The sequence below is a fragment of the Phallusia mammillata genome, chromosome 4, assembly GCF_965637545.1.
Source record: "Phallusia mammillata chromosome 4, kaPhaMamm4.hap1.1, whole genome shotgun sequence".
Classification (NCBI taxonomy): Eukaryota; Metazoa; Chordata; class Ascidiacea; order Phlebobranchia; family Ascidiidae; genus Phallusia; species Phallusia mammillata.
Window position 1 is genome coordinate 12,888,743 of NC_137255.1, and position 24,730 is coordinate 12,913,472.

At 36.4% G+C, this 24,730-nt stretch overlaps 3 protein-coding genes across 5 annotated transcripts; all 3 read right to left on the reverse strand.

Annotated features, from left to right (window-relative positions):
* Positions 1 to 566: 566 nt before the first annotated feature.
* LOC145225038 (cytochrome P450 2J4-like) lies at positions 567 to 4,304 on the reverse strand. The gene is made up of 9 exons (XM_080091681.1): positions 3,887 to 4,304; positions 3,667 to 3,809; positions 3,414 to 3,516; positions 3,243 to 3,352; positions 2,750 to 2,871; positions 2,575 to 2,690; positions 1,442 to 1,586; positions 1,211 to 1,374; positions 567 to 1,136 (listed from the first exon to the last, which is right to left on the reverse strand). Exons 1-9 carry the CDS (start codon positions 4,157 to 4,159, stop codon positions 819 to 821), a joined length of 1,494 nt encoding a protein of 497 aa, XP_079947807.1. The 5' UTR covers positions 4,160 to 4,304; the 3' UTR covers positions 567 to 818.
* Positions 4,305 to 8,338: 4,034 nt separating this feature from the next.
* LOC145223885 (uncharacterized) lies at positions 8,339 to 13,699 on the reverse strand. 3 transcript variants are annotated; one of them, XM_080090290.1, is made up of 4 exons: positions 9,434 to 13,699; positions 8,972 to 9,177; positions 8,716 to 8,763; positions 8,339 to 8,640 (listed from the first exon to the last, which is right to left on the reverse strand). In XM_080090290.1, the coding sequence occupies exons 1-4, from the start codon at positions 9,519 to 9,521 to the stop codon at positions 8,626 to 8,628; spliced, it is 357 nt and encodes a 118-aa protein (XP_079946416.1). In that variant the 5' UTR covers positions 9,522 to 13,699; the 3' UTR covers positions 8,339 to 8,625. The 3 variants fall into 3 exon arrangements, with proteins under 3 accessions (XP_079946416.1, XP_079946419.1, XP_079946418.1); XM_080090293.1 differs by lacking the exon at positions 8,716 to 8,763 and having other exon boundaries at positions 8,339 to 8,685; positions 9,042 to 9,177; XM_080090292.1 differs by lacking the exon at positions 8,716 to 8,763 and having other exon boundaries at positions 8,339 to 8,685.
* Positions 13,700 to 14,225: 526 nt separating this feature from the next.
* Positions 14,226 to 17,225, reverse strand: LOC145223884 (NADH dehydrogenase [ubiquinone] 1 alpha subcomplex subunit 12-like). The gene is made up of 3 exons (XM_080090289.1): positions 17,047 to 17,225; positions 15,426 to 15,590; positions 14,226 to 14,625 (listed from the first exon to the last, which is right to left on the reverse strand). Exons 1-3 carry the CDS (start codon positions 17,181 to 17,183, stop codon positions 14,466 to 14,468), a joined length of 462 nt encoding a protein of 153 aa, XP_079946415.1. The 5' UTR covers positions 17,184 to 17,225; the 3' UTR covers positions 14,226 to 14,465.
* Between the last annotated feature and the right edge of the window lie 7,505 nt (positions 17,226 to 24,730).

Below are 24,730 nucleotides of genomic sequence, written 5' to 3' on the forward strand. Positions count from 1 at the left end.
TGACCATATTAATGACTGAAAAGCAAGTGTGTTAGTTAGTAGTTATTGTTATAACTAGGGCAAATATTTTTTGACTTGTCAAAAAAAGTCAAAATTTTGTCAAAGTTTTTAGAATAGGTCAAAAATTGTCAAAATTGTTTACAAAGTCAAATTTTTTTACAAAGTTAAAATTGTTTACAAACTGCATTGTCGTGGTGTTGTAGAGGTTGCACTGCCAGCAAACTATTAGTTTTACACCTTGTAGCCTACTTTATACTGTTGTAATTGGCCCATTGCCCCAATTATTGTGAATCATAAACCATCAAGTGAGTGAAACAATTAGGTTGATATGGCATGATGCTCAACACACCTCAAAACGTGAAAAATTTTGGTAGGTCCCAAGTCATTTTACAACCAAAAAATTAAACTTGCATACGAATTAAAACAAACGTTTTTGAACAAATCTTTGCACTTTTGCGAGCCATGACATAACATATGCCATATTTTTTTGCCAGAAACAATCTGTTTCAACAACTCTTTGTTCGTGAACAATACTTCGTGCAACCTACAACAGCTTAGGTCTAGGTTTAGTTTTACTTGTAGCAGGGATTTGACTTGTAATTGTTGAAAATAAGACAAAAGAAGGACTCAAGTCAAAAATAAGGACATTTCTTAGAAATAAGGACAATGAACTTTTCTAAGACATAGCTCTTGAAAATAAGGACAAATCTTAGAAATAAGGATAAGTTATACCACACAAATCATGAAAAGGATTAACTATAAATTAAAAGTAAAATTGCGGCATAAGAATATACAAGAAAACACTACAAAGTTCAGATTTATCTTTCCTTGGCAACAACCTCGAACCGCAATGGCACGAAAGTTGCACCAGTAGAACCCTCGATGATCTCTGGTAACTTGGTACAATTTGGATTTGCCTTAAACTCGAATTTCTGAACCAAAGAAACCAGAAAAATAAAAACCTCCATCCTGGCCAGTTGTTCTCCCAAGCAGTGACGTGGCCCAACTGAAAATGGAATTACTCGACCTGACTTGACAAACATTCCTTTGTCATCGATGTGTCGCTCAGGTTGGAATAACTCCGGGTTTTTGAAATAATTTGGATCGTTGTGAACAGCCCATAGATTGGAGCTTATCTGCAGAAACGATACATATCTTTTTAAATTTGTGTACTTGAGTAATTTAGCGCTGTACACTCATTTAGTGTTACCTGAGTATTTTTAGGAATAAAGTATCCACCGATTGTGACGTCATCATTATTCATGTGAGGAACGTTAAGTGGCACAAGCGTCCTAAACCTGTAAATCTCTTCGATAAAGGCTGATGTGTAGGGCATGTCTGCTTTATGCTGCATCGTCACAACTGCTTCGGCCCCTGTCGAAATTGTGTTTCAATCAGTTAAAGGTACAATATAACTTACATGTCATTGATTTTTTCTTACCAACAACTTTCCTTATTTCCTCGTATAACTTTCTCTGTGTGTTTGGATAATGTATCATGGAAAGGAACGACCATCGTAAAGTACTTGTTGTAGTTTCAGTTCCAGCCACAAACAAATCCCGTACAAATTGCAGCAACTGGGTTTCCTGATCCCAACACAAAATATTTGTAAAATACATTTGTAATAGGTTTCGGAAACGACAACGTTAATACGGTGGTTTCCAAACAACATTTTCCTAGTAATTTTTTTAAATAAATATCTCTCTTTGCCTGGTAGAAAAATTTTACGTTGTTATGTAGCGTGCGAGGTCGCGTGATGTTGCTAATTATTCGGTTGATTCGGCAAAATTTATGGGTCCAAACTGTCGAGTATTTTTTTTTCGGTCCAAAATAATTTATTCCATTTGGTGCATTACAGATACATATAAAAATATTTGTGGTTATTTAAACCCATGGATTGCTTTGTAAGCAGGGAGTCGAACCGCTTGTCATACGGGTTCAGGTTCGGTTCGGGTTCGCTTCGTTTTGTTTTTTAAGGGTTCGGGTTCGGTTCCGGTTTTTAAAAATGGATATTTTCGGGTTCGGGTTTTGTTCCGGTTTGGGCAAATTATTCGGTTCGAACCGGTTTGCGGCTTTTAAACCGGTTCAAATTTCCATTCGTTTTAAGTTCATTCCAACCTACATCTACCTGGCCTTATCAAACTCCTAAAGAATTTTGACCGTGCACTGTTAATTTTTGACACGCCCAATCTCGCGTATTCTTCAGTGCGCTGTTCTAAAAAAATCACAAAATATTAAACAGACTGCATTTTTTACTGGTTCGGTTCCGGTTCGGGTTCAACACCAAACAAAATATTGGGTTCAACTCCGGTCCGGGTTTTTAGGAAATCGTAATTAGCGGTTCGGGTTCGGTTCGGGTTAAATGAAATTAACCGCTCAAACCGGTTCGCGGGTTCGGGTTCAGTTCCAGTTCGACTCCCTGTTTGTAAGTACGTTTGTAACGAATTTAAACGCATACTTTACAGTCATCAGCAGTTTAGAAACCACTGTGTAAACTGTAAACAAACCATCTGGTGCCAAACACAAAAAACTAAAAACCCAATTACGTTTACGAAATTCAAATAATCTCCTAACCGTAAAGTGATTATCTTTTCCCGCGTCCATTTCTTGGATAAAGGCATCAATAAAATCACGAGGATTTTCTTTGTCAAACGTCAATTTGTGCTCAGCTATCACTTGCTTCAAGAAGTCTGCATGAAAAAAAACGTTTAAAACTTTTTTGCATTTTAGAGTGTATTGGATCACTTACCCAATATAAAACGCACGTCATTCATAAACTGTCCATTAATCCATGAAAATGGAGGAACTTTCATCAGAGCAGGCACAAAGATAAGAATGTTTAACGTGAGGCTTGTAATTGGATCAACAAAACTGTTAAAACGCAAACCATACGGTTATGTTGGTAAATGCAAAGCGTTAAACAGTTCCTTTGAAAAGCAGGGAGTGTTGATTCTACGAACACCTACTATCCAACTACGGGCTAAATAGAGTTTAGAGTTAGACGTTCTTTCTTCTTTTACGGAGGTTAAAAACATAATACTTTGTTTAAAACAGAATATCTTAAAACCTCGAGACGTTATTAGAATACTATTATGTTCTTGTTTGATGTACACAGGGTCTTTATACTTGTGACAACATTCAACTCATTTCAGCCTTCGAAGTTTGTGCTGTTAGTGCTGTAACGCTAAAAACTGACAAAGCTACCAACTATGAGGTAGGATAAAGATGGCAGAGTCACGTACCTTCCACTCAGTCGAGCTGTAACCTCGGTGAACAACTTGTCATCATATCCAAACCGTTTTCCACAAACTACACTGCAGATGTTATTAGATACTGCATTGGTGAGTTTATCCTTTAAAATAGTACAAAGTAGATACAATTTTGCACCCTTTTAACAAACAAAGATATAATACCAGTATATCAAAAGGTTTTCCTTCGTTTTCCTGTATCGTTTTGCACAAATATTCGACTTCCTCCTGAACACGTTCTTCCATACTACGCTTGCCGACTCCAAATCTTTGGAAATTTTAAATGGAATGCAATTTGTTTTTAGTTGAATACAAGTGCCATGAATATTTTTTACGTATTATCAGGTTTATTATTTACTTGTTTTTGTGGACAACGTATGGCAGCAATGGCATGTATTTATTGTGATTTGAAACTTACCCCCGCAGAGTGCTAAGGCCAAATTTTCGTTGGGATTTCCACTTCGGCCCATCAATAAACACAACTCCATGATTTTGGTGGATTTGTTCCAAAGCGGGTATTTTTGGTCGATCGGAGAATATTTCCTTCCTTTTTACCAACGCCTGAAACCAGTATCTTTGTAATTTGTTATGAATTAAATCAAACTGTAAGGCTGATTTTATTTGTGCATAAGTCTTACTTCCTGAATGCTGTCATAATCGTTGAGCACAACCCAGTCTGCTTTACCCATTCGCACTGACATAATAGGCCCGTACGATTTGCTCCATTTGGCGAAAACTCGCTCAGGATACTTTCCAACCCAAGGAACAACTCCAAGAAATGGTATACCACGTGGTCCAGGTGGAGAGTTTTTTGGCCTGCGATACCAGTAGAACGTCACCAAGAACACCAGCAAAGTTAAAACTGCCTGAGTTAGAGTTAACTCAGCTGATAAAAAGTTTATTACATTCATGTTGCTACAGCTTTCTGAAAAAGAAATACCATAAAGTTGAATTTAGAACAAAACGTGTAAAAAGTACAAAAAAGGTGCTTGCAAACGCTTTACTTCTGTTTTTAAGAGGAACATTGTTACTAAATGTAAGTTAACATGTGACATCGGCTAAGAAACGATGTTTTGTCGGTCACGCCTCACGCGCGAACAAGAGCAAAAAAGAGAGAGCGGAGGAGTAAGCGATGCCAATAGGGCAGACCAACACTTCACTGAACAACTTTTATTTGCAAAGCAATCGTATACTCATAGAACTTGCCAGCCTCCTAATTTAAGTTATACACGCATCATTTTTCAAATCTCGGTTTTCAGTAGTCCCAGTCGGCTCAACGCGAAATGCGGCAACAACTTACGCATCCCGTTTTATATTCGAAACCTACTTGCTGTTTCAGCGGAATTGCATCATCCTTATGATGTCATCTATGACGTTACGGAGTGTCGAAGTCATCACTGACGCAATAAGAATGCAAAATTTAACTCAATTAGCTCCACTTTAACTCTGTTGTAATTCTTCAACAGAAAGTACCATTTTGTAAATGTACAGAAAAGAACATTTCGTCTCAGTATCAGACTGCACACAGCTACCAAGGTTGTTGGAAATAACTGAACCGTCATAAGCCGATTACCTTGCTTAGTTTACTTAAGCCAAAGTAAATTTTCTGAAGGTGCGTTTGTTGACAAAGGGACAAAAAACTAAAGCGGTGCCACAAAGTTATGCTATAGTCTTGTAAACGTTTCATAAAATCATCAATTTTTAAATGAAAAATACTGTTACCAGTGTTTTTTTTTGTATTTGTTGCAAATCAAATCGTCTTTGGTTTGAATATACACCCTCACAAAACTAAACATAACCAATTGTGAGAGGGATAGTTGCATCATAGAGCACTTAATACTAGAGAGGTAACTGATTGCTCACTCAAGCGTGAAATCAATCATAACTTTTCTTGTTTAGCAAAAAATATATATCTTTTAAAACAATAAGGTAATAAACAACTTTATTCTTTGGCATAAAGTTTTAGTTTTGCAAAAATAAACAAATAAAGAATTACGTTTTGAAAACTTAAGCAAAGACCTAATTCGTTTTATTACAAACACATATGGCTCGTTTTGAGCACTTAACTATAGCAAACTAGAGGTTTGTTCAACATTTTGTTTGTAGTTTGCTATAGTTAAGTGCGCAAAACGAGCCATATGTGTTTGTAATTATCATCGCATGTTTCGAATTTAGTGCGAGAGGCAGAAAAAAATTGCCCATGGCAGTATGGTGGTACTAAATGTAGTTTAGTTTCGTTTATTCGCACTTTTTTACGGACGAGGTGGCGAAAAACCTTGATTTCACTTAGACAGCCACTGCTTATTTCAGTGCATACACGCTTGCATACAACAAAGCAAAAAGACTCAATCCATATTACGAAACTATGAAAAAAATGCTTTGTGAACATAAAGCGAATTAGGTCTTTGCTTAAGTTTTGTGTTTACATGCTTAAGGTTTTTTCGAAAAAAAGCAAAATTTCGTGGAAAAATATAACTTTCGTGCAAAATGACTTTCATAAATAATTTTCATAATCTTTCTGCAATTCTGCACCATTCTTGAACTTTCATTGCCTGCCAGGCAGTCTGATGAGCTCTAACAGGGCGAAAAAGTTCAATTACTTTAATTTTACATTAAACGTGTCTAAACTCTGTTGTATGCCACATTATGTCAAATAGGCCTATTTAATGTTACTTGCAAAAGATAAAAAAATATCTCAGTTTCTAAACAAAAAAATATTGTACATACATATAGGCTGGACCAACAGATTTAAAGCTGCTCAAAAAAGAGTGGATTCGTGAATCTCACAGCTGTCAGACACTGAAGTTTGTATTTGTTTTTTTAACCATTTAATTGTTTATGTTTTTTGCTCTATTTCTTGGAAGACAGCAACAAAACCCATTAACAGTAAACAATGTTAAGAAAGTTTTAGGCAACAACCAGCACAAAAGAAAGTGATTCAAACTTGCATTTTAAAAGCGTTCAGGCTCTTTAACAGCCTTAAAGGAGTATAACAGTACGTCAAAGTTAATTTGTACTTAAAAGTTGACCAGGTTCAACAAGTGTTTGTTTGTTGTTTATTCTGAACTTGGAGTGAGTGCCAGTTTAGAGGAAAAGACAGCCATATTGAGAAGTTGCATGCCAGGGATATCACCATGAGGCACTTAGTCCATGAAGCACAGTTTTTACACTACCAACATGAGTCAGCCACTGAGTGAAAGCTTGATATTCTGTGTGGAAATGAGTGCAAACTGGTAAAAAGTTCAGTGTTCTGTTTTACATGAAACATTTTAAACATGCCTTGCTTATGTTGTATGTATCATACAGTTCATGGCTTTTAATTTCATTTGTGTGACAGGCTTCACACAATGTTCCAACTGTTCATATTTAGATCTGATTTGACAACAACAGAAGACAGAAGTATCTGTAAAATAATAAAAAATAACACAGTATTACCATAGTATAAATTTGATACAAGATGCTGAATAAAAAAACAACCAGTTATCATGCACTCTTGTCATATTTTTTGTTTTCATAATCAAAACTGTTTGTTAATGGAATGTTTATAAGTCTTAAAAATATAACCCCTCTTATTCTTACATGCCTGACAAACTATATATTTGTTGGTTATAAAAATAATAATAAAAAACAAAACAAGTTCTACAGTGGCAAAGTGCATGGCTTTGTCCGTACTGAACACGTGGTAAATCCATCTTTCTGTTAAATATCTTGTGAAACAAGCCACACTAAAGGATGTTAAAAAATGTACAAATTGCATTGCAAGGTAACTTCATTTTCTCTAATTTGAAACTACCACATGTGAATTTTGCCACATTCTTGTCACTTTATATGCGTAATAAACCACTCTATATAAATGTCTCAACTGAAAAACTTTGTCATAATACCTGAGATGCTTTATTGTAGAAAAACAACCCAGTGACCCAGTGAAACTTTGTCTCTCGTTTCACATTATATAGCCACCTTATATCGCAGTTTTTATAGATTTTATAAAAATTCTACAACTATAAGACAAATATAAAATCATTCTTTGGCCAGCAATTAAATCCTAACGCCTGACGACCGATTATTGCATTTATTATTAACTTGCAGTCTGCTATCAAGTACATACAATTTCAGCGAAAAACGTGCAAAACTTCTATGCACTGAAGCGGAACGGCGTACGAAACTAAATTCAGCTTAACAATGCAAATAGTCACGTGACAAGCCCGAGTTTCATCTCATGGTTTATGATCTCTTTGGTCCGACAAATTAACAGCAAAAACAGATTAGCTTTTCGTTCTTTGAACGTAAGAGACAAAAATTATTCTGTACGCCTTATGTTAAAATAATGTACTTTTACTCAAATTCCATGCGACAATCGATTTCTGGATATTTTAGCCTATAAGTTTGCATTTTATCATATTTGCCAACACTCTTCAAAAGTAACTGTTCAAATACAAAAACATTTACAAAACTATCGCAACCATATATATTGTAATGTTTTTTTAGGAATCGTTATATTTCTGGATAACCTTTGTAAAGTTATGAACACACTCCGATAAAATTGTCCACAAACGCTATATATTTGAATGAGGGGTTCAGTTATGGTATTGATTCAAAAATTGACTTGGACAAGTATAGATGATTCAAATTCGACAAATGGGGCAGTTAAGGGTCGAAATTTCCGCATGGTGTCGCCACGCAACAGTTGTCGTAACGGCACAAACGCGCGCAAATTTAGAAGCCTCAAAACAACTCCACTCCGTCATATTTTTACCATAAAACACTGTTATTTGCCAACATAAATCAATTAAAAATGGACTATTCTATATGGACAACATACAGATTATAATCTGAGTTAAATATGTGCCAAAACAAATGGCAAGAATGTGGATTTAATTTTAAGATGCGTTGTATTTCTGTGTTTTTTTGCAATAGCTTTTTGTTTTTTCCTCTGCATAACTACTAGACAGACTTCAGGCTTATCATAGGAATGACAACTTCACTTGTGCTGTGAGCTTGATGGAGAATGTAGGTAGCAGCTCTGAGTAACAGTGGCACAAAGTAGGGTTTACTAAAATAACCAGCTTGGACCAAATACCACACACAACTGAGAAACAAGTGAAAGTTTATTTTCATTTCAAGTCCACATGTGATAAAATTTCCAACAGTAATGTGAAGGCTATTGTGAAAGGACGCCTAGTCTGAAATGTTTATCTGAGTTTTGTTTAAGTGGCATTGTACATGCTTCACTGAAAAAAATGTTTTATATAATGTCAAAATGAAACTGGAAAACAGTGGAGAAATTGTAAATTCAGAATGAGTGCAGCAAGAAGAGGGCTTGTTGCTACATGCAAACATCTAGCAGCCATAGCTCTTATGGTTTCCAAATTTCACATCACAGAAGAGCTATCTGTTAAGAAAAGTTGTACAGATCAGCTTCAAACGTTTCACCACCCTACAAAACAATTGAAAAGTAATTACTCACTTTATTTATTACATGTACTGTATAGTGGTGACTTGTCAACCTTGTTTTCTACAAATTAAAAAATTTAATGAAACACAACGGAACAAAGTAAGTGCAAGAAATGTTAACCAATGAAAGTTTCGCATAACATCACCAAAATTTAGGGATATTATTTTGGCAACTGAAAGAAGAAATATGCAAAACTATGTGACTCTAAGTTTGCACTGTCCACAGAAGCAATATGCCATGGCAAAATGTATGAAAAAAGGGCACTTACTTTGTTCAGCAAAACAAAAAATATCCACATGAGTCCAGCAGGTCTGTTTATTGACAACCAACAGCCATACCTTGCTGCAACACCAGATGCAAAAGCAGAGGAAACTGATTTGGTTAAGATTAAATGTCCATATAGTAAAAAATTGAAATTATCACCGAAGGTGCTAACTTCCCACACCTGAATTTGTGAGTGACAAATTACAAAACCTTCAATTAAAAAAAAAATCGTAAATACTACTTTCAGATTCAAGGACAAATAGGCATTGCTAATAAGCAGTACTGCTACTTTGTGGTGTATGAATTCGAAGATTTTAAAGTTTTCAGATTGTAGGACAGATGGGCATTGCTAATAAGCAGTACTGCTACTTATCATGTATTTCTTATAATTTCATGTATTTCTTTTAAGGAAATGCATCATACTTTTTGGGCTCTTGATTTAGGCTTAAAATCTTTTTTAACCCACCTTTATTGTTTTGTTGCCATTTGGTAAAATAATGTAAGAAACAAACCACAAAAAAGTATTCACAGAGACCAAGTTTGTTGGTAATCATAATTACTGTCAAAAACACACACACCTAAATAAAATAAAAACATGGATGCTTTAATGCAACAGCCAGATATTGTTTGCTGGCGAGCGGGACGGCGGCAATATGCGGGAGTTATGAACTTCAAGTGAATATTAGGAGCAGTGGCCCCGAAGTTAGAATAACGATTTAGGGCTTTTTGAAAACGGCATGCTCTGCAGAAAAAGAATATGGCAATGGCTTTTATGCCCCGAAACGTATCGAAGAGCATTAAGCAGTCATATTCATAAGCGTATTAATATTTTTGGTTTTGATTATTTTTCAAGCGAGTGCCATCGTTGGCTTGTTAATTCCTTGAAAAGTATTGTGTGCGAATTTTTCTGTTCAGCCTTGTTTGGTTGGCGAGATATTGAGGTCGAAAGTGAACCCTTTTTGGCCATTTTGATCGGTCGCGCGTCATTGTTTGCTGGCGAGCGGGACGGCGGCAATATGCGGGAGTTATGAACTTCAAGTGAATATTAGGAGCAGTGGCCCCGAAGTTAGAATAACGATTTAGGGCTTTTTGAAAACGGCATGCTCTGCAGAAAAAGAATATGGCAGTGGCTTTCATCCCGCGAAACGTAGTAAAGAGCATTGAGCAGTCATATTCATAAGCGTATTAATATTTTTGGTTTTGATTATTTTTCAAGCGAGTGCCATCGTTGGCTTGTTAATTCCTTGAAAAGTATTGTGTGCGAATTTTTCTGTTCAGCCTTGTTTGGTTGGCGAGATATTGAGGTCGAAAGTGAACCCTTTTTGGCCATTTTGATCGGTCGCGCGTCAATGTTTGCTGGCGAGCGGGACGGCGGCAATATGCGGGAGTTATGAACTTCAAGTGAATATTAGGAGCAGTGGCCCCGAAGTTAGAATAACGATTTAGGGCTTTTTGAAAACGGCATGCTCTGCAGAAAAAGAATATGTCAGTGGCATTTTTCCCGTTTGAACACAATAGCTAAAAATCCGCCTCAAAGTAGGACAAGGGTTGGTCGTTATGGCAATATTCAGTTTCGTATGATTAATATTTCGCCCAGAATCAATGTTTTCTTTTGATTTTTACAATATAGTAGCCTAAATACCTCATAATTGCATATGTGTGTGATTCATTGCATTTAAGTGTCAATTTCTTGCGTTTTTAAAAGATAAACTGAAGATCGTACTTATTCCAAAATGTAATTTGGCAGTAATAACATTTAATCGGTTATCAATTTTTACCATTAGGTATTTTTGAGTAGATATTTTTTCTGTGCAAAGTACTGACCCTTATTTGTATTTCCTGCAAGTTTCATTCAAATCTGTTGAGATTTGACCCCAAAATTTAAACGCCAAACCTAAACTGCCACGTTTTTCCGTCATAAAAATTTTCAACTAAATTGCAACCAGCCGCCCCGAAGTTTGGCGCATATCACTTTGATTTTCAGAAACGTAAAGCTTTTCCAAAAAAAATGAGCTATATTTTATTTTTCCCGTTTTTGTGTAAGTTACCAAAATCGTGATATTTCGGCCCAAAACGTACAAATCGACATTTTGAGGTATGGGAGAAAACGATTCAGCTTGTAAAGTCACATTTCTGGTCTCAAACAGTATTTTCCAGTGAAATGACTTTAACCGATACTTGTTTACGTAGGTCGCCCATATACAAATGCATACATCGCTAAGCCAATGTTACGAAACAAATAAAAAGACATACTGTTTGAGACCAGAAATGTGACTCTACGAGGTGAAACTTCTTGCTCTAACGTACATCTGTGCCAATTTATAGAAAAATATTAGGCTCGGATAGTCTTTTTATTTGTTTCGTAACATTGACTTAGCGATGTATGCATTTGTATATGTGCGACCTACGTAAACAAGTATCGGTTAAAGTCATTTCGTTGGCAAATACTGTTTGAGACCAGAAATGTGACTTTACAAACTGAAACTTCTTGCTCTAACGTACATCTGTGCCAATTTATAGAAAAATATTAGGCTCGGAATGTCTTTTTATTTCATCGTAACATTGGATTAGCGATGTATGCATTTGTATATCCTACGTAAGCGACCTACGTAAACAAGTATCGGTTAAAGTCATTTCATTGGAAAATACTGTTTGAGACCAGAAATGTGACTTTACAAGCTGAATCGTTTTCTCCCATACCTCAAAATGTCGATTTGTACGTACCTTGACCACTCTCTATGGTTTAAAAAAAAATTTTTGGAAACTGTACGCAGTGGTGCGTAACGCTTATTAACAATTTTCGCACTTACCATTTCGGCGAAATGATGATGGTCTAGATCAGGGGTGGGCAAACTACGGCCCGGCAAAGGAGTTCATGCGGCCCGCCAAATGTTTCCGAGTAACGCTGAATAGTACTATGAGCACAGGCGCAGAGTTTTAAAAATACCGGGGGTGTGACTTGCCGATACCAATACCATGTGCAGTATCTGTACCCGCACGATCAGGGTTTTTTTAAGGTTTGGTTTGGGTGACCGCTAAGTAGTTTCAAGAGACCGCAAGTGTTTCATTTAAATACCAAAAAATAGCCATTTCCAAATTTTGGGAAACCGCTGGAGAAACTAGAAGGGTGGCTTAGCACATTTTACCATAGCATATACACTACAATCTATTCTGCAAACTGTAATATATTCTCTATATTTATTTTTATTGGGTCCCATATTAGCCAACATTTTTTATAATCTTGATTTGTTTCTGCAGGCAGAAACTCATGGGTCCCCAAAACCGCAAAGTTGTAAACAGACAACCATAAGAAACGTTGCTATAAAGTCAAACACAGTGATTGGCAGTGTTACTTAAAAAAAGAAGTTATGTAAATTACAAACTGTCCAAATCTCATGCAATTGAGACATTGTTATAAGTTTGTGTGCCTAAATAGCATAAAACACTGACATCTCAAAACGGCATATTATACAAACTGTCAAAATGTATTGTTGATTAATTCACCCATTTTGGGGGGTTGGTACTGGTAGGGTAAATATTAGGGCTGCAGGGTGAAACACAATATTCGACAGCTACAAATGCCAAATTTAAAAAACTCAAAAATTCATCCAAATCGGACGTTTTATAAACAATAGGTGGCTTAAGCAGTAAATATTGGGCTACATGGTGAAACACAATAATCGATGCCCTAAAATAGCATAATGAAAAAACTGTCCAAATTGTATTCAAATCGGACATTGTTTAAAAAATCACCCACTTTTGGAGTCTAGTGGGGTAAATATTGAGGCTACAGGGTAAAACACAACAAATGATGCCCTAAAATGGCACAATGAACAAACTGTCCAAATTTCATCCAATTCGGACATTGTTTAAAAAATCACCCATTTTAGGGGGCTAGTGGGGTAAATATTGTGGCTACAGGGTAAAACACAACAAACGATGCCCTAAAATGGCCCAATGAACAAACTCCGAATTTCATCCAATTCGGACATTGTTTAAAAAATCACCCATTTTAGGGGGCTAGTGGGGTAAATATTGGGGCTACAGGGTGAAACACAACAAACGATGCCCTAAAAAGGCCCAATGAACAAACTGTCCAAATTTCATCCAATTCGGACATTGTTTAAACAATCACCCATTTTAGGGGGCTAGTGGGGTAAATATTGGGGCTACAGGGTAAAACACAACAAACGATGCCCTAAAATGGCACAATGAACAAACTGTCCAAATTTCATCCAATTCGGACATTGTTTAAAAAATCACCCATTTTAGGGGGCTAGTGGGGTAAATATTGGGGCTACAGGGTGAAACACAACAAACGATGCCCTAAAATGGCCCAATGAACAAACTGTCCAAATTTCATCCAATTCGGACATTGTTCAAAATTTACCCATTTTAGGGGGCTAGTGGGGTAAACACTGGGGCTATCGAGTCAAACAAAACAAATGGCACATCTACATAACCATATCTACCATCTGTGAAAGTTTCATCCAAATCCATCAAACATTTCAGGGCAAAATGGGGTGGACAAACTTCAGGGAAGAAAAAAAAAAAAAAGAAATCGAGTAAAATCAAGATGTGTCCCCTTCAAGGAAGGGGACCCATAATTTGTAGCGTTTCAACCACTGTTTGTACAATCATGAACAAACGTATTTGCATAAAGCTGAAAACATACTATGTAATAATTTTGCGCAGGGGTGCACAACCTGCGGCCGCAATCTATTTTGCTAAATATTTTGATTTTCAAACTGCTAAAACAGATTTCGTGGGACTGGAAAAAAGATTACCAGTCTAGTAACCATATGCGCCAGGCTTTTTATCCGCTTATTATGTGCAAACAATGCGAAAAAAACGGGCACTGCAATCGTCACAATACAGTTTATGACGTCATAAACAGTTAGCTCTGTTCAGCTAAACTTGTGCACAAGTTAGAAATTGTTAATCAGAGCATCTTAGGCGACTTTAAATGGTATATATATGATACAAACCTTATTCTTTACATCAGTTGTTTTAAAACAAAACAACAAGCAAGCAATTGGCGGCCGTTGGTGAAATACCATGCGGCCCGATAAGATTATAAACTTTTAAATGCGGCCCTTGCACTGAAAAGTTTGCCCACCCCTGGTCTAGATTCTACATGTACAGTACCAAATAATACGTCAACAACACGTTCGCATAGAGCCTGGGGACACCAGACTTGTCCCCAAATCTTGCAGCTTAAATTGTCATTTGCTGATAAACTAACCTTCATCCCCCAATAACTGCACAATACATTTACATTTTTGGTACCTCAATTGTGTTAAACTTTGAAGGTGGAAAAAGCAAGTTCACAAAATAATGGAAACCACTGTACTGTTAAGCGTTAACCTAATTTTTGAAAATTGTCTAGATTGATATATCATTGGTGTTTAACAATAGTATTTTACCTTTTTTGCATGCAACACAAAATAAAAATTCAAAAACTTTAAGAAACAGTTTTATAATCCAAGAATATGTTTTTATGGTTTCCAGGATTCTATTTTGGGTCTTGTTGTAGAGTATGGTACGTAACAGTCTTTTGTTCCTGTAAGATTTCGCTTGTGCTTGATGAGAAATGGACGAGAAGTTGGTGGAACTTTAGTTGGAGGGTCGTCTGTCATATAATGCAGCCATCGGTGCCTGAGATATCATGATAAAGTTTCTCAATATCCTAATTCAATGGTTTTTAGTCATGACCCTGTTTGGCAGTGGTTCCCAACCTTTTTGTATGAGTGGTTCCCCTTTTTCTATGTTTTTCGTTTCTTGCATTATACGTTATTTTCCTTTTTGGGCACAATCAGCCTCCATAGTCCTTATATCTCAATTTTCTGTACTGTAGCAATCAATGCAACAAAGAGATAAACTTTCTAGTGTACAAAGCTTTAAACACAGCACCATAAATTCTATTGTTCATGTGTGTTGTGATGTCACAATGAAGGTAACAATCACAAAAAAGTATTTTTTCCTGATCCAAAGATTTGATTACAATTTGCACTTGTGTATAGGATTTAAAAACAGTTTGAAAACTTACAAATATTTAACTGTTGGTTACTGTACTAGAAATGTTTGCCTTCACGGACCCCCTGAAACTATCTCACGGACCCCTTGGGGGTTCGCGGACCCCAGGTTGGGAACCACTTCTTTATCGGGTCAAATGCCTTTTACTAGTTATGAAGGCTTTTTTAAACATACGAAAAGTTAAATATTTATAAGCAATAAAAAGTATAATATTTTCAATAAATGAGACATCTTTGGATAAAAGTCTGTCAAACAAGGCAATAATATGGATAACTGGGTTAAGTGTGACAATGTGGAGTGATAGGTTAACTGATTTGTGTAATAAATCAAGCAAAATTAGACCCTTCCCAAATATTATAATAAATTGTTTGATGTTTTATTACATTTGAAATGCTTTTCACAAATGTACTGCTCATAATTACCATTCAGGTGTGACTTGGCTGGCATTGTAATCCCACATTTGATTCCATGTTTCTTTGTTGTAGTCTACCCATCGGTTACGGGCTACAAAATATCTGTTGTTTTCATAATACTTGTTTCCCAATTCATCGGTTCCAACAAGTTTTCCGTGTTTGGGCTCATTAAACCTGAAAATATACGATTTCTGATTTAAAAAAAGCTGGACGTTTTATTGCAGTACCACTTTTTTTCCTAAACTGTATTTCTTCGCTTAATTTTTTAAACATACATTGAAATATATAGCATTTTCTTGAAAGCAAGGGGTAAATAATGTTAATAACGTTTTTTGATGTTAAGACTATCCAGTAGTGATGGGACGAGTACCCGGTACTCGGTATCAAATGATTTCTGTGGTATCAATACTCGTACTCGGTATCGAAATATTTTGTCTCAGTTTTCGATACCAATGTGCGAGTACTGAAGGCCGATGTACACCATAAGAATACGGGCAACTTTATGCCAATATTTGCTTCTGACAGCACAAAAATGAAAAAAAGTTCCACCAGTTTACGTATATCTTTTTCGCTATCACGTGGAGATTACATCTTTCGGCATGCATGTGTGCATGCCTATACCCCGACCATGGCAAATAAATTAGCCACTGATATACAACACTACACTTAAGTACTCAGTAATCGTACTCGGTACTTGGTATCGAAGGTATATACATGTGGTACTCGTACTCGGTATCAGTACTCGCTTCAAAACTTGGTATCGTCCCATCACTACTATCCAGCCATATATTGCATATACAACAATATTTGAAACGGATCATATACCACATGATTTATTAAATTGCATTAAAATGCTTAGCTGAACGGAACACAAATATCAGATTTATTCCACAAGAACACAAAACATGACTTGAGCCACAATGAAAAACACAGCAACTTACTTCATTGCATATATTAAAATACATATTACCGAAGTACTTAGTGTGGTAACAAGATTAACAATCAAGTGGAAAGATCAACAAAAGCAATTGTGTGAACCAATGCATCATGAGTACATCAAAAGTCCCAAGCAAACCCAGCCCACCTTTCTTAATGTACTAAACAGATTGTAGGATAACATGTTTTTGTTTTTTTAATTACAGGTTAGGAGCACAGGTAGAACCAGATTTATCACTTTTGCATTTGTTGAACAAAATTAATTAGTAAGAAAAATTACCAAACATGCAAACCAGGCCGAAAGTTGCTTTCTCAATATCAAAATCCCTCATATATTTTGTTTCTAGCTTTTTATCAACTTAAGCTTTGAGGCATCAAGATACAATCCAAAAGTTCAAATACCTATTGATCATGTTTAAATATTGTAACCAATCTTTCGACCTTAACATCAAAAAACAAGTTTCAAAAATCTATGAAAGGTCCTGCAATTTAATTCAAACATTTATTAAAAACTATAAGTAAACTAATCAATATTAGAATGCATTGGCTTCATTTATAGCCAGAAAATATACTATGATCACATGTGCTTCTTGCCAACCAACAAGCACCAACTCACAAAAAAATCAAATTTTAGTTACTTTTCCCACATGAACTAAAAACAGTAAAAACAGACATATACCAATTATTTGTCTACCTTGCCCACTGAACAAAAAATCCTCTTAAAACAGGAAAATATCCACCATCAGAGGCACCATTGTGTCGAATCGTTTTCACCACTTCTTGCCAAGGTACAACAAATTGTCTATGTAGTAACTTGAGAAAGCTACCCATAGTTTTTATTAATCAACTTTTCCTAAAATGAAAATTTGTGTATTTTAGCCAGGTAAGTAAATTTGTGAACAGTTTCATGTATTTAAAAAGCAGCGTACTTCTATTGGCAGTTGACACATAGCCACTTGACCACAGGTACCACACGCATTTTTCGTATTTTGACATCAGTCATAGTTGCACTAAATTGCACCAATATTTTGTCTATAGTTTATTACTTTACTTTCTCATACTGCTGTCGCCAATTACTTGGATAATTGATATATTTCGTACATAACCAATAGAAACTACATCTTGAATCTTGATTCAGAGTTTAGACTAGGGGTGGGGAACCTGCGACCTAAAGGCTGCATGCGGCCTTTTAGGGCACTAAGTGTGGCCTTCGATGTCAAAATACAGTTTAGGATGTTGTATTCCGGACTGCGCCAGGCGCTGAAAAATAGACAGAAACGTATTTTTTAAACTTTATTTCCCATTACTATTTGATTAGTTCTAGAACATCGCTTTTCAAACTAGAGTCAAATTTTCAAACTATAGTACCATAGCGATATATAGAGCGATTTCCGTAGGACTACCAAGAACCCAAGGTTCTACAATCTTACTTGTGTTGTAAAAGAAAAATTGTTTGTCATAATCAAATGTCTTAAACTCGTCTGTGATGTCACAAGCTGCTCTTTGATCATTGATATTTGTAAACAAGCGAGTTTCTAGGTTAAATAAATCCTGAATGTTGTAGTTAAGGTGGAAATGTAGTGAGGAATTTTATTTAGCTTGGACCGTAAGTCCTACAACTCTACAAGGAAATAGGAAAACGACCATTACGTACGTAAGTCAAAAAGTTTGAACACAACTGTACTTTGCCTAGGAAATAGTCTATGCGGCCTAAACGAGCGTCGATAAACCGCTTGGTGGCCTTTATAAACAAAAAGGTTCCCCACCCCTGCTTTAGACGTTATGACTTTTGTTTAGGACTGATAGTTATTTAATAAGCTGCAGTAGTACTGAGTACAGCACAACATAAATGAAATTGACAATGACAAGTTCATAGAAATGTAAACTTTGTTTTTTTTACCACTGGGGGCGGTATAAAAGCGCTTTAAAACTTTCCGGTAGTTACTGCGACTGCTTCTGCAACATGAAAAAATACGTAAAGAAAATCATGGTAATAAAAGCTAAATGATCTTCTTTTATATCCACCCCTGAGGGGAGGGGGCATGTGGATGGGCATGCTTGTTTCGAAAGTAAATGTTTGCAAGTGTTATCCCCCTTTTACTGGCGCACTTGGCACTACTATTTTGTTCTCAAAAATTCTCAACATAAAAAATACGAATCTTTTTTACAAAAACAGAAGTGTATGCCCGCATTTTCACGCGAACATTGTATACGAACTAAACTAATTTTACGTTGTTCAAGAACTAAACTAAATTTATGCTTTGTCGCCTACCATCCTTTGAACCAGAGGTGTAGCTAGCTATGTGGCCTGCAAGAGACATTACCAAAGTGTACTACAGAGCCGAAGTATGCCAATATTTGCCGAAATTAGATAAGCCAGGAGCGGGAGCCGGACCTGGAGTTCATTTAGCTTTTATAGTTGCTTAACGGTGTATTATTTCAGGAGTCGAAGTCCATTTTTGCGCATTGGTGGAGTCGGAGTCTAACAAGTCAAACTCTTATGCATCTGCTAAATAGCCTAAACCACGGTTTGCAAACATATGGCGGTCTGTGAGATTGTTCCTGGGGGTCCGTAAACGTAAAGAGCAAATTCCTATAGAGAGTAACTTTTGCGCGGTCGTCGGCAGCCCGAAAATATATTTATTGCGGTCCCCGCAAAATTGCCTCACGGAGCCCTAAAGGATCGTGGACCCCAGTTTGAGAACTGTTGGGTTAGCCTTTTTTGCGATCCAATTCTACTGCGGAATAAATTTAGAATATTCGGAAGTCACACGGACAGCGAAACGAGAAAACGTTAGATACGATACTCTGATCCTTGTTAATTAACTTTCTGCGCAGGCTTCTGTTTATCTAAGTTTATTAGGCTAAGCTTACAACTCTCACTATCCTTGAAACAATAAGCACATATATCACGGTTCGCCAACCTTTGCCACTCTAAAAACTATTTGGACCAATTTCAAATTGTCACAGAAAAAAACACTGGCAAACGTTTTTATATCTCACGACATTCGACTTTTTGTTGTTAGTTAATTCCTTGCATATTAGGTACACAGTAAAAGCAAATGAAACTTCCCACGTAGCTGTGTTTTCTTGAGACGCAGATTTTTATTTCTGCATTTAACGCGTATTGTTAGACAACTAGTAACAAACATGTATTGTTACGCGCGCAACCTTGTGCGTTAACCTGCGCGCCGCCAGGTTACCTCTTTACGTTTCATGGTATAGACGCGGTTGTAGCTAACTACTAGAAATTTTCTCACCATCATCATTTCGCCGAAATGAAAAGTGCGAGAATTGTTAATAAGCGTTACGGACAAAAAGTATCAGCTAGTAAAATCACATTTCAGGTTTCAAACAGTATTTGCCAACGAAATGACTTTTACCGATGTATGCTCGCAAATGTCGCTCACACATAAACGCATTTACAATATAGTGTCCAATGTTCAGAACAAAATAAAAATACATTCCGCGCCTAATATTTTTCTATAAATTGGCACAGATGTGTGTTGGAGCAAGTAGTTTTAACTCGTAAAGTCCAATTTATGGTCTCATTTCGTATTTGCCAACGAAATGACTTTTACCGATATATGCTCGCAAATGTCGCTCACACATAAACGCATATAAAGTATAGTGTCCAGTGTTCAGAACAAAATAAAAATACATTCTGCGCCTAATATTTTTCTATAAATTGGCACAGATGTGTGTTAAAGCAAGTAGTTTTAACTCGTAAAGTCCAATTTATGGTCTCATTTCGTATTTGCCAACGAAATGACTTTTACCGATGTTGAAGTTGATGTAAATGCTTCGTTTGTTCTTTCATTGGAAGAATGGTGTTGTATGGTAAAGAACAGAAAGCCTAATCATTTTTCAAATGACGTGTATGTTGGCATTACAGTTAGACATCTTAGAAAAATATACAGTGCCTGTGTTCCAAACATTGGTAATAACTATCTTGTTAGCGTGGACAGGGTCATGGACATTGTTGATGGTGATAATTGTTTCAAAGATTTTATCGACTGATTTCGTTACATGGAAAATGCTTTTCCATTCTTAGTTGTTTCAAAGAGGGTTGGGTAAACTTTTATTGTGGTCATAAACGATGTGAAGAATGTCAGTGTGGAGTGAAGTGTGTTGTTACATTTTGGTCGTATGTCGATAAAGTTGAGGGTAGAGTAAAAATTTCTGGTAAACGTAATCACCGTCCTGGCTGCAAACGGAGTAGGCGCGTTAGTGGTTTAGCAAGGAGGAAGCTTCGAAAATCTATGCAAAACCAAACCGCTGTAAAACAACATAGAGAATTGTATGACAAATTAAAACCCGAGGAACGCTGGTTAGGAGCCCACACATTTTTGCCATCGCAATCAGTTTTAAACAATATAAAAAGTGATCTGTGCCAAAATCTGTGCCAATTTATAGAAAATTATTAGGCGCGGAATGTATTTTTATTTTGTTCTGAACATTGGACACTATACTTTATATGCGTTTATGTGGGAGCGACATTTGCGAGCATACAGCGGTAAAAGTCATTTCGTTGGCAAATACGAAATGAGACCATAAATTGGGCTCTATGAGTTGAAACTACTTGCTCTAACACACATCTGTGCCAATTTATAGAAAAATATTAGGCGCGGAATGTATTTTTATTTTGTTCTGAACATTGGACGCTATATTGTATGTGCGTTTATGTGTGAGCGACATTTGCGAGTATACATCGGTAAAAGTCATTTCGTTGGCAAATACTGTTTGGAACCCGAAATGTGATTTTACAAGATGATATTTTTTCTCCCAGACCTCAAAATGTCGATTTGTGCTTACATTGACCACGTTTTATGATTTAAAAAAAATGAAAATGAAAAAAAAATTGTTGGAAACTACACGCAGTGGTGCGTAACGCTTATTAACAATTCTCGCACTTTTCATTTCGGCGAAATGATGATGGTGAATCTAGAATGGGCCAAATAAGTTCCACGTTAAAGGTAGATCGCTTTAAAGTTTAAACATGCTGTGGTTGTAAAGCGATTAACGCAGAAGTGACAGTTTCACACCGTCTCAGCATCCTCTTTGACATTAGCGGTAACCTTAAGATAGTTTTAAACAACTGGAAACGAAAGTAGGTCCTCTGTAAAGGTGTTTGACAGTGAGAGTGATAATTTATTCAACTATGCGTGCGAACTGCAAAAACCTCAAAGGTCAGTTACCAAAGAGCTTTTTAAACAACATAAAAGCAGTGTTTCATACCGGAACGGAACGGAACGTTATACCGGAACGAAATAAATATTTTTTGGCTCAAATACCGGAACGAAATACCGAAATAAAAAATATTTAAATCACCGGAACGGAACGAAATACCGTTAAATTTTATTCCGGTATTTCGTTCTGGACATTTGACATGATACAATTGCTCAAAAATTTCGCGCCGTTAAGCTATAATAAAAATTGAAGCTCCTACAATTTACATCCGATTGACCATCATTGACAAATGTTATGTGACGTAACAACTACCGACAATAATTTTTGTGTGTTGCAACTTTCTTGCTTTTTTCGCTTAATAGTTGCAAAGACCACAAAGAAATGTTCGTTTGTTAAGACCGAAATACCGTTATAAATTTATTTCGGTTAGACCGGAACGAAAAACGTTATTTGGTTTCGTTCCGTACCAGTATGAAACACTGCATAAAAGTACGAAGCTAATCTAAGGTTGCCATATGTCAGGATTTTCCCTGACATGTCAGGGAATTTAGTGTTTAAATCTGCGTCAGGGAGAAATGTTAAAATGTACTCAAAAGTCAAGAATTTAAGAAAAAAAGATACATATACTATACTATGAAATACATTGCAAACACAATAATAGCTTATAATAACTTGTGTTTGCTATGTATGTCATTACCCTGATGAAGGTGTTTCGTATGGGACATCGAAACGTTGGCATATTAAAATTAAAAAAACTGCCGGAAGAGCTAAAAATTTTGTTGATACGTTATGCCTGGCAGCAACAGTGTATTCATTATGACGTCACAAACAGAATAATTCACTATCACGCCAAATAGCCATGAAATTTTTATTGGGAAACAATTCATAGCCTTGGGAAATAACAAAATAACGCTACGAAACGTAGATGCTCTAATTATCACAAAAACTGGCGACCCAACAGAATTACAGGCGACCCAACTTTGGGTCGCGACCCATAGGTTGGGAAACACTGCTTTAGGGCATTTTGCGGGGACCGCGAAAAGGTGGAAGTAATTTTATATTCTTTTTTGGCGTCAGTTTGTGCAACTAAATAAGTTTAAATCAAAGTGAAAGTGAGAATAGACCGTTTCCATTGCTAAACAATAGGCTTTATTGCATGACAACTAACAAAAATGCAATTGTTTGTGCAGAATTGTAGTGTTTTTTGTCTTGTCTGTGATTTTAGATTTGGATCATTGTTATCCGCAATTTTGCATAACTAGCAAAAATCCTGCAATCAACTTTCGTTTTTCTGAAATACACATTCAGATTAAAAGTTTGGGAAAAAATGGGTTAACGCACCTGAGATAAATTTTGTCAGGGCTTGTGTATCATAAAATATGGCAACCCTAATCTAATCTCGTACGTCACTACCTTGAAGGTCCCGAAACAAATAGGGTTTACAGAAAGCGAATTGTGTGTACACTTCATTTTAATTACAATCTACTGCAAAAAACATGATGAACTCAAATGACCCCATCGCTAAAAAAACGTCGAACATTAATGAAAACGTATCCGACAGCCAGCGCACACAGTGTAATCGACACGCATTGCCGCCAAAACGGTGTTCTTTGACACAAACAATTTTGTTTCTGCTTTCCATGCGTTAAGCTTGCTTCGGTCTTGCACCGGCAGTTTTTAGCAAAGTATCTTTTAAGGTGAATGCCGAAAAGAATCAGTACGATCTCCCATGTTACTTCCAGACATATCTTAAAAAATTTTGATCCTTGCCTTTTTGCTGTTGAGGTCCTAGTGCTGGACGACTTTTCCCATAGGACAGATGGTCCATACATCATTTCCGTTCTGGAAAAACCATATTCTGAAAAATTTGGTTTTGTTTCACATTTTCCATTGGTGTTCTTCAATGAAGTCCCAAAAGCGTTGTCGTTAATATCCGTAAAGTTTTCCTTGCGTTTTTGATTTGGTTCGCCTTTGTATTCCAAAAATGTTCCAGTTGAGTTGGAACTGTTTTTGCCTAACGACTGCGAGTTCAATGAAATGGATTTCCGCAAAAGTCTTGCAGTTGACGAAAGCTTTTCTTCAGTTCCCGAACTATTCGACTCGCAACTATTGTTACGTTTTCGCACGCCCCGTAAAAGAAAATTCCGCATTTGTGTCGTCCTGTTACTTATTCTTTCAAAACACATAAACGGACTAGTTGCTTGTGAACGTGAATCGATTGTAACCAATCATGAAATGGCACCTAACGTGCCTACACCATTCCGCTTGACTGAAGTAAAATCAATACAGACTACCAACGAAGCACTGTTAGCAGATGCGAATGAAAATCCTGATTTCAAATTGCATCAATAATTTATACCCTTGCCGACTAATGTAGCTGTAGAAGGGTGGGGAACAAAAACACACATGTATTATTCAACATATTAGTATGCGTGTCATATTTCTGATCTCAGGTTGGTACTCGCCAATCAGTACATCCTACCTGCAGCATTTGACTTGGGTGAAATGTTTTATCTGAGCATTCTAAAACTTGCAACCATTACGTAGGCTACTATGCGTGTAATTTGTGACAAAAATGTATACTTTGAAAGAATTGGCTAACAACCCTATGTGATAATTGTAATTTGCATTTATTGCTGTAAAACAATTTGTTGAAATTTTGTCTACATTATTTTGCACTGCTATGTGTGCTAAATAAAGGTCAGTTATAGCCCCCGGCGGGTTAAACTTTTAGCACGTATGGCCGCGCTGCGTTATTAAATGTCGTGTTGACAAAATGTAAACTGCACTGATTAGCATAGGCTATCACCAAGTTTTTTTTATATATCACAGCGGCGTAGAAATATTTTTAAAGTTATGTGAGTCGGTCTATGCGCCGATCAAATTTCACGTTCCTTCAACTGGCTGTTGCTCAACAACGGTATTTTCAAACTGTGAACACTTCATAAGGAAAATAATGGTAAAAAGAGTCGTTTATGTTTTACTTTTAAATGTTTTTGCTTACCGCATCATCTGTACTGTACCTAAGACAAACTTCCATGGACAGATAAATAACCTACTTCCGTGCTATTTTGAAAAAACAAAAACGTGCGTAAAGTCACAATTTACGTCCAAATTTCAAAACGTTGATGACGACTTAAGAGTAGCCTACTCACTACCAACGTTTCGGAATATGGCCTTGCAAGACC